The sequence below is a fragment of the Parasteatoda tepidariorum genome, chromosome 9 (genome assembly GCF_043381705.1).
Source record: "Parasteatoda tepidariorum isolate YZ-2023 chromosome 9, CAS_Ptep_4.0, whole genome shotgun sequence".
Classification (NCBI taxonomy): domain Eukaryota; kingdom Metazoa; phylum Arthropoda; class Arachnida; order Araneae; family Theridiidae; genus Parasteatoda; species Parasteatoda tepidariorum.
The window spans coordinates 2570222-2580807 of NC_092212.1; the positions used below are offsets into that span (position 1 = coordinate 2570222).

A 10586-nucleotide genomic window follows, 5' to 3' on the forward strand; every position below is an offset into this window, starting at 1 on the left:
TGTGATCTAGTAATTGTTTTTTCACTTTTAAGTTCTATTTACATCTGTGTGATATGATTGATGCTGTTCAAGTAACTATGTCATGATTTTGAAATCTTTTTGTTAAGTAAATTTTATTTAATCTGGAGTTTTACTCTGCTCATCTTTAATTTAACAGTTTTATACCTTTCTGTTAACTAAATTTTATGATTAAATTCTTCTTGCAAAGGGTAAAACGAAAAATTATTCATGCTTGTTTCTTCTTTGTTTTTCTGCTTTAGTTTAATGAGAAAACGTTTGTTGAAATCAATCCCTACAGTATTGGAAATTGGTTAAAGGAAAAGGATTATCATATTCCGATTACATCGAACATCATCAAGGGGAACGTCTACCCTACCTCCTACACTTTCTTCGATCACGTGAGGAAAGAGATTCGAGAAGTCTTCCGATTCAATCCCACCTACAGGAAACACGCTCAGGACGTCCTCTGGGGGATCAAGAGGCAGAGACCCCACACCAAAGTTTATGTGGGAGTAAGTTAAGACATTTTTGCCTTAAAGTAACTGAATAACTTAGGAGACAAAATTTTTAATTTAGTTGACTATAGCCGCTCCCAATTATAATGCAAGCTTTTATTTCTCTTAAAATTTGTTACACGAACTAAAAAAAGTCAAGCATCAAGTTCTTGTTTTATTTAAGAACTGGGGGGGGGGTTACGCCCCCTATTCGCTGCCGCTCACCAATCCCGATGATGCAATAATTGTTGTTTCTTGGCAGAAATTTTTTTACAAAAACTGAAATTATTCACTTAACATGTATGTACTACAAAGAATTCTGTTGACTTACGCTTCTACTTCCACTTCTCACTCTCAGTTCAAATATTATTTTCTGTTATTATTATAAATGTTTAGATCTATTGGTGAACAGAAGTAATTTTTCCCAGGAAACATTTTTTACCATAATATTTATATTTTTATAACATTATATTGTTTTATGAGTTCACAATAGTAATTTAATATTTTTGCTTACCAATACAGGTGGATATATTAAATACAGTTTTTGTTTGCATCACATTGTTCATGCAGCTGATCGTTAAGTTCTAAATCATTTAACTGATGTCTTAACTATAGTTTATAACAGTACATTAATGTTATTTGCACAAAAAATATAATTGTGAAATGTTTAATGAGATTAGGCCACCTTTCTAAATAACTAAGCAGAATTACATTATAATAATAATAAAAAAAAGAAACAATAATTCTCTATGTTTTAAACACACGAATTAAAAGAGTAATGATAGCAGTACAGCAAAATAGCTATAAATTAGGGGTGCAAAAATGTTATAGAAAAACAATACCTTTATGATTTGTTTTAGGCTAATGACAAACAAAACAATATGGAAGTGAATGAGGGAAAACTGGATCCTACCACGTTATTTTTCCACCAATAAAAATACACGGACAACAATGAAAAACTGCGACACAATCATTCGATTTTTGTATAAAGTAAGAAATTTTGAAAATAGTTTCTAAAAAGAATGTGAGATGACTATTCGGATGTAGCTACTACACTGCTCAAAAAAATTAAGTTGGTTGATTAAAGTTTATTGGCGCAAGAGCCAGACATGGCTATACTGTGCCAGCCACTAGGTTAAAAGAAAAGACTTTCTTTTTAAAGCAGAGAGTATAGTTCTTTTTTTTTTTAAACAAATGTAATAAGATTGTGATCTAGAGGGTCACCGATTAGGGATATAAGATCAGGGTGCTAAAATGCCAAAGAGTTTTTTCCTCAACTGCTCGAATCGTTTGCAGTTGGTTAAAACATGCTAAATAGTTTGGTCGACTTGACATAGAGAACAACAAGGTGCAGGATCAGCGGTCAGTAAATGTTTATGGGTGCAAAAAAAATAGGAGAGCACATGGATTTAACGAAATTACACAAATATATCTTCTCATACTTACATCAAAACAACATATAAATAGTTTTAAGTGTTGCAGAAAACAGCAGAAGAAAATTTCATATGCAAATAAAAGTTCATGACGATAAAAACGAAAAAAAAAAGGATTTAAGTGCAGAAATCTTGATTTCGCAGAAGCTGCTGTCTTTCGACATTTCAGAGTAAAAATCAACCTTTCCGCTTTTGTTTTGAGGAAAATAAACTTAAAAATATCACGACAACGTGAATCTACCAGAATTCATGCCTTGGCGTGTTATCGGGAGACTGGAATGCAGGCAAACACAACGAAGTGTAGTGGATGCTGTTGAAGACGCAAGAAGCGTCATTGCAAGACTGGAATTGATTCCGAGAAACAGGGCATGGTTGACGTCATGAAGGAAAAGGTCGTCCACATTCTACCACAGCAAATAATGACTCCATATTGACAGCTTGTCGAGATAGAACAGCCAACACCATACTAATTCAAAGACAGGTTCTTTTGGCAGCAGGACGAAGGGTATCACGGTAAACAATTCGAAACAGATTTCATGAGGGTGGCCAAATGGTGTGTATTCCGTTGCAAGACAGGCACCGTGTTGTCCGAAGAAAGTGAACTGTTGAGGATCGAGATTGCATGCGAAGTGATTGGAGTCAAGTGCTGTTTACAGTCAAGTCCTGATTCAGTTCAGAGTGTGGCACCAAACGTGTTTAGTGTGGTGAAATAGGTGCAATCTATATAACCCTATATATTTGTTTAGAAAGGATCACATTGCAGATGGGGTGATTTTATCGTATGGGCTGAAATCAGCATAGGTGGACATTCTGACCTGTATTTCATTCAGAATGGCTATTTAACTGCTGAAAGGTATGCAGACGAGATCTTCAAACACCATGTCGTATCGTATGCTGCAGACATTGACCATTTTTTTCTTTTAATACACAATCAGACCACATACAGCTTCACACGTGGAGGACTGTCTAGAAGCTGAAAGTCTGAAGTCTGCTTGGGGCGCACTCGGACGAAGCGTTTCTGCAAGGCCTCTTGTTACTGTCCAAGACTTGGAGTCACTTCGTTAGGAGTGGAACAGTATTCCCCAAAGCCTCATCGATAATTTCATTGCATCCATGCAAAATAGTTGCGCGGCAATCTTAGCAATTTCGGGGGGACCATACACCATAATAAACATTTTGCGTCATCTCCGTATAATTAGTTTTTCGTCATTTACTATATGTTTTCAAATTATTACCTTGAAACATTAATTCATGCTCTTTATAATATATATATATATATATATATATATATATATATATATATATATATATATTTATATATATATATATATATATATATATATATATATATATATATATATATATATATATATATATATATATATATATATATATATATATATATATATATATATATATATATATATATATATATATATATATATATATATATATATATATATATATATATATATATATATATATATATATATATATATATATATATATATATATATATATATATATATATATATATATATATATATATATATATATATATATATATATATATATATATATATATATATATATATATATATATATATATATATATATATATATATATATATATATATATATATATATATATATATATATATATATATATATATATATATATATATATATATATATATATATATATATATATATATATATATATATATATATATATATATATATATATATATATATATATATATATATATATATATATATATATATATATATATATATATATATATATATATATATATATATATATATATATATATATATATATATATATATATATATATATATATATATATATATATATATATATATATATATATATATATATATATATATATATATATATATATATATATATATATATATATATATATATATATATATATATATATATATATATATATATATATATATATATATATATATATATATATATATATATATATATATATATATATATATATATATATATATATATATATATATATATATATATATATATATATATATATATATATATATATATATATATATATATATATATATATATATATATATATATATATATATATATATATATATATATATATATATATATATATATATATATATATATATATATATATATATATATATATATATATATATATATATATATATATATATATATATATATATATATATATATATATATATATATATATATATATATATATATATATATATATATATATATATATATATATATATATATATATATATATATATATATATATATATATATATATATATATATATATATATATATATATATATATATATATATATATATATATATATATATATATATATATATATATATATATATATATATATATATATATATATATATATATATATATATATATATATATATATATATATATATATATATATATATATATATATATATATATATATATATATATATATATATATATATATATATATATATATATATATATATATATATATATATATATATATATATATATATATATATATATATATATATATATATATATATATATATATATATATATATATATATATATATATATATATATATATATATATATATATATATATATATATATATATATATATATATATATATATATATATATATATATATATATATATATATATATATATATATATATATATATATATATATATATATATATATATATATATATATATATATATATATATATATATATATATATATATATATATATATATATATATATATATATATATATATATATATATATATATATATATATATATATATATATATATATATATATATATATATATATATATATATATATATATATATATATATATATATATATATATATATATATATATATATATATATATATATATATATATATATATATATATATATATATATATATATATATATATATATATATATATATATATATATATATATATATATATATATATATATATATATATATATATATATATATATATATATATATATATATATATATATATATATATATATATATATATANAAAAGTATGAACTTTAGCTAAGTATCTATATATATATATTATGACCATCGTTGAAGAGCCGATCCAATTTTTAGGTTTACGACCACCAATGTTCGACTCCGTAGCCTTGTAACTTTGAAATCAATCCAGAAGACAAGGGAAGAATTGGGAGAAATTTGCCTTCGAGAAGGACTTTTTTGATGGAACTAACCCGCATTTGTGTTACATGGAGAAGAAAACCATGAAAACCTTCCACTGTTAGCCTTATGGCAATGAGACTAACCCATGATGATCCATCTATTACTGAGGATATTTTACGTCAGTACTGAAGTCGATGCGAGCCGCATGCGGAATGTGAATCGCTCAGCCATTGCTGGGATTCAAACTAGGTTCACCTCATTGGGAGGCTAGCGCTCTATCCCCTGAGCCACCACGGCTCTCTTTATACCATTCCGTATAGTTAAAGTTTCCATGTAATTGTTTTTAGCTTCTTTTTTCATGTATTGCGCTTAGTTAAACCTGTATTCTCCATTTTATGCTCATGCATGGCTATCACGCAAAGGTTTCATAACTTGTTTGCTTGCTCCCCTCATTTTTTTGAGCAGAGTAGAATGGTAACGTAAAACTTTGCTATGAGTGGAAACTGCTGGCAACAGAGACCTTTATAATCACTTCATCAGTCATTTGATTTGCTTAAATTTTTAATTGAATTTAATGTTACTTCTGTTAAATGTAGGATACCTTAAAAATGTTTTACTGATATGACGTTATATTAAATGAAAAATGCCTTAACTATCAGGGCTTAGTTTTTAATCATCCAAACCTATAACATAATTTGCATGCAATGAAATCTATTTTAGAACATTCTCTTCAACTTTCCGATATTCGAGGAACATTCGAGAACTTTTCGATACTCGATGTAAAATTTTTATCGTATAACTAATGTTGAACAGAAAATTCATATCGTAGTTTTGAAATCGTAAATGTTACGATTCCATCTTCGTATTGAATTCATTTTGAACCCCAAAAAATCAAACTCGTAGATCGAGCACCAAACAAGGAGAAATTTTGCTTTTATGAAAAGTTTTTCTGTCAAATAAACACATATTTGCGCTACACACAGAAAAAAATCACGCAAACCTCTCATGGCTAGTCCGACGGTAAGAGAGTTTTAAACAAGCAGGTTGGGAATTGAATTTATTGAGCTAAAGCGTAACATACTTTCGATTAAAAGTTTAGTTTAAAGACCAATTTCATTCAATTTATAATGAAAAAAAATTTCACAGTTGAATTTTTTGTTATGTAAAAATAAATTTTCCTTTTTCTTTCTATTAAAAAAACAAACAAACACACATTTAAAAAATTTATCTGCCAATTTTTGTTAAAATAATTGGCTCATATTTAGCACATGCTTTTAGTTTAACTTAAAAAGATAATGGTGTAACACAGTCAGCCCTTGTTATCGGTGCATTTTTGAATGCATGCACAAATTGTATTTAATCAGTCTATTTGGTAAATAAAAATACTAAATGACGGTTGTAAACTCACTAAATTTGCTTAATTTCAATGTTATTTAAAAAAAATGATTACTTAAAAATATTATTTATGTTCCATCTTAATAGAATCGTGTTCGGACGGGGAGGGGGCTCAAGCGTAAGAAAAGAACATATTACTTTTTAGTGCATATATTTTAAGTGAATAATTTAAATTTTCGATGATCGCTTAGTGATCACCGGGTCCGGTGAGCAGTAGCGAACAAGGTGCCTAGACCCCTACAAGTAAATTAATCGTTAATGACGGTTAAATTAGTAATAGCAATTGTATTTGTAAGAAAATATTTATGTTTTGTATGCGAATGTTGTACATAATACTTCAATAGAGAGCTAAGCCTACAAGCCCAAATAATAAAACATATTGCATTTACTCGTTTGCTGAAAACGAATTTAGTTGTTGTTGTCGTAAGCTATTGAGGAGCTGGGGATGTGATTGCCCTTGTTTTTAAATGGCGCCATCTATGGCCAAGAATTCAAATTCTTTCACACTCATATGTCACACCCGTTTTATAGGGCGGACCTATTCATTTATACACAGATCGAAATTTTGACCTGAACTGGAGAACGATCCATCTCCAATTCAGAAACCCCAGAGATATAATTTGTTATGGGAACATGGAGGACTTTGTGACCCAATAGATTTAACGCACACTAGTCACCATTCACAAGGTGTCTTTGGCCGGCTGTATTTGAAATCCTGTTCTCACGAACGTGAGTCCAGCGCCCTGCCAACAAACCCGAACACTTTGCCCTGAAAAAGAAAAATGATTTTATTTTTGCTAATAGGAGAAAAAAGAAAACGTGGAGCACATTGCTTTCGCTTCAAAAGTTATAGCCTCACAACTTTCGTTTTAAATCTAACGTAAAATATTTTCTTCTAAGTACATTTGAAAAAAAGTAGTTTTTAAAAACTTCTTTTTTAAAAAAATATTATTATAATAGGTACAAATAAATCAGGTACTTGCCTCACAATGAAGTGGTTGTGATGATATCTGATTGATTTGAATGCTATTTCTGATACAATTTCGACAATCATTATGACGTAAAATATACTGAGTGGTTAACAGATCATGGGTAAAAGTCAGTATGTCGTCACGCAAACAGTGGAAACTTCCGTGGTTATTCTCGCCGTGTAACTATTAAGTGTGGTGAGTTTAACTCAATATGTCCTCCGAAAAAGCGAGTTTGTCTTAATTCTTGATTCAAGAGTGTTTTTCTTTTGGAATGAGTTCAAAATTACCAGGCTACGGAGTTGAAGATTTATAGTTGCAAACTCAGAATCAGGTCGACTTTTCAATACCATTCTGCCTCTGACTGTGTTGATATATGAAATATTCTCAGTGGTGAATGAATCATGGGATAGAATCTATTTGCTATGCAGCCAACGGTCAGAGTTTTTCTTTCTCTCTCCCTGTAACGTAAATTACGGGTTAGTTCCAAAAAAAGTTCTCTACGAAGGTCAGTTTATTCGAATGCTTGATCCAGGAATTTTCTTGTCTCCTGGGTTGGGTTCAATATTACAAGGCTATGGAGTTGAACATTGATAGCATTCATCTAAAGGTGGTCGTATGCTTAACACCGATAATGAAATGAAATATATTTTATTACGACTTTTAAAATGGTTTAATGATATTTCCAACAGGTTCATGTCAGAAGAGGAGATTATCTTTCCCATTCAAGAGGAGGCTGGTTACGAGGTTACGAAGGAAGGGAGGTGGACCGAGAATATTTCGAACGTGCNATTCTCTTACGTGACTCCCAAATTTTGGCTGAAGTGCTTTGTACAACTAAATAAGATTCTTTTCACTACACTTAAATATTTACTTTATTTTCTTCATTTACAGAGAAAACAGCCGGCAAAGAATTCTGTTAGGTTAAAAAACATTTCGCTAAAAAAGGAACGAATTCTAAAAGAAATAAAAATAAGAAACTTAAAAAATAAAAATGCTGTTGCCAGCCATCGAATTTTTTGATAGTTAACTTAGCAACATAAATCAAAATGACATAGAAGCGCAACTAGATCAAAATTAAGATACCTGAGCGCTTGACGTAACAAATCCTTCAATTCTATAAGTGTTGTATCACCAAATGCCCAAATTAACAAATGTGTTTTTAAAGAAATTATCTCTATCTGCTATTCAGACTACTATTTCATATTCTTTTATAACATGAAATAGTGGGAAAGACTTTAAAACAAAACTTACAACAGTTACTTTTCTCAACAACTGAAATTTAGAATAGTGTGATTAAGAAAAATATGTGAACTGTTTGCAATTTCAAATTAATATTGAAATGTACAGGTGTAGAATTTTCTACAGTGAAAAGTTTTCGGAACTTCAGTATTCAAAAAAGTATACGAAAGCTAGACGTTAAGAGCGTATCCAATGAGCGAGCAAAGCGAGCATTGGATTGCGAAGCAATCCGAAATGAACTGCGAAAGCAGTTTCGGGGGTTGGGGAGAGCCAGCGAACAGGGGGGGAAGCCTCCTAGTGAAATGAAATATATTTTATTACGACTTTTAAAATGGTTTAATGATATTTCCAACAGGTTCATGTCAGAAGAGGAGATTATCTTTCCCATTCAAGAGGAGGCTGGTTACGAGGTTACGAAGGAAGGGAGGTGGACCGAGAATATTTCGAACGTGCGATGGAATATTTCAATTTCAAATACGACAACGTAACCTTCTTGGCCATAAGCGACGACAGAGATTGGTGTCGGAAGAATCTCACCGATCTCGGAATTGTGACAACGCCGGATAGTCCTAGCGCCGGACATGATCTGGCGTTGCTCACCGAGTGCAACCACACCATTATGAGCTACGGTACCTATGGGTTCTGGGGTGGGTACCTCGGAGGTGGTGAGGTAGTGTACTTCGCAGACTTTTTAAAGCCAAACACAAGTTTTGTAAGGGACTATTTTGTGTACGAGAAGATGTATCCCACAGACTGGATTGGGATATCTACCACAAAACCTGGATTCTGGGAATCCTACACGAATCCCTTTATGACGTAAAAGCTGTGATGCATATATTTGATACAAATCGAGCTTCATTATTTATTTTTTTATTTAAAAATAAAATTATTACTGTTTTCATGTGTTCGAATTGATTCTTCTATACCATCTCAAGAAACGAGCTTTTTCCAAAGAAGAGAAAATCTGGTTGAAAAATTTATTCCGATTCTGTCTTTTTTTTTCTCCGGAGACTAAATATATTATCTTTGATTTTTACTTCCATTCTTTTCTCTTTTCTGAGTAAGTATCAGCCCATGTGTAGGTACATATATTTCAATAGTCATGTCAAAAAGTTTTAAATGTGATAGCTAATTTATTTTTAACTAAGAAACAAAAGTTGTAGCTAAATTTAAATCCAGCAAAGTATTTAATTTTAAGCTTACACTTTAAATAGTGACACTAGGTTTGTTTTAAGAAATAAATATAATCACGTTAATTGTTAACATGTTGCAGAATCCTAATAAAATGCTATAACCACTGATACATCTGACAACTAATATTAGTGTATTCAATACATTAGTATAAAAAAAAGTAAAATCAAATAGCAAATGTGAAATAATATTCGGTCCCATAGCATTTCTGCCATTTTTGAAAATAATTAATATGTTCTTTTAGTAGTTTAAAATAATTTTCAAAAGAGTGGCAACACCATGAGAACCCAAGCTGGTATTGGTAGTTGTTTATTTACGTCACACTAGAGCTGCACAATGGGCTATTGGCAACAATGGTCTAGGAAGCATGACTGAGATTGATTCGAAGACATGCCATATCACAGTTTTGATCTTCTGCTTCCCTGATTTGGTAGCCTATCGACTTGTGCACGAAGTCGAGCACTTTACATACCGCACACCCTCGGTCTCTTAACCCTCAACCCACCCACAAACCAGAGATGCCAATTTGCTCCTGACAGCGGCAGCGGATAAATATTTTCGAGTGGTAGGTAGTCTT

General features: G+C 28.8%; 1 protein-coding gene across 1 annotated transcript in view; it reads left to right on the forward strand.

Annotated features, from left to right (window-relative positions):
• Positions 1–9719, forward strand: part of LOC107453824 (galactoside alpha-(1,2)-fucosyltransferase 2) — a 30682-nt gene extending 20963 nt beyond the window's left edge. Inside the window, exons 4-5 of the mRNA XM_071185294.1 lie at positions 261–512; positions 9174–9719. Coding sequence (XP_071041395.1) covers positions 261–512; positions 9174–9638 — 717 coding nt within the window. The 3' untranslated portion in view covers positions 9639–9719. The remainder of the gene's footprint in view (positions 1–260; positions 513–9173) is intronic.
• Positions 9720–10586: the final 867 nt, after the last annotated feature.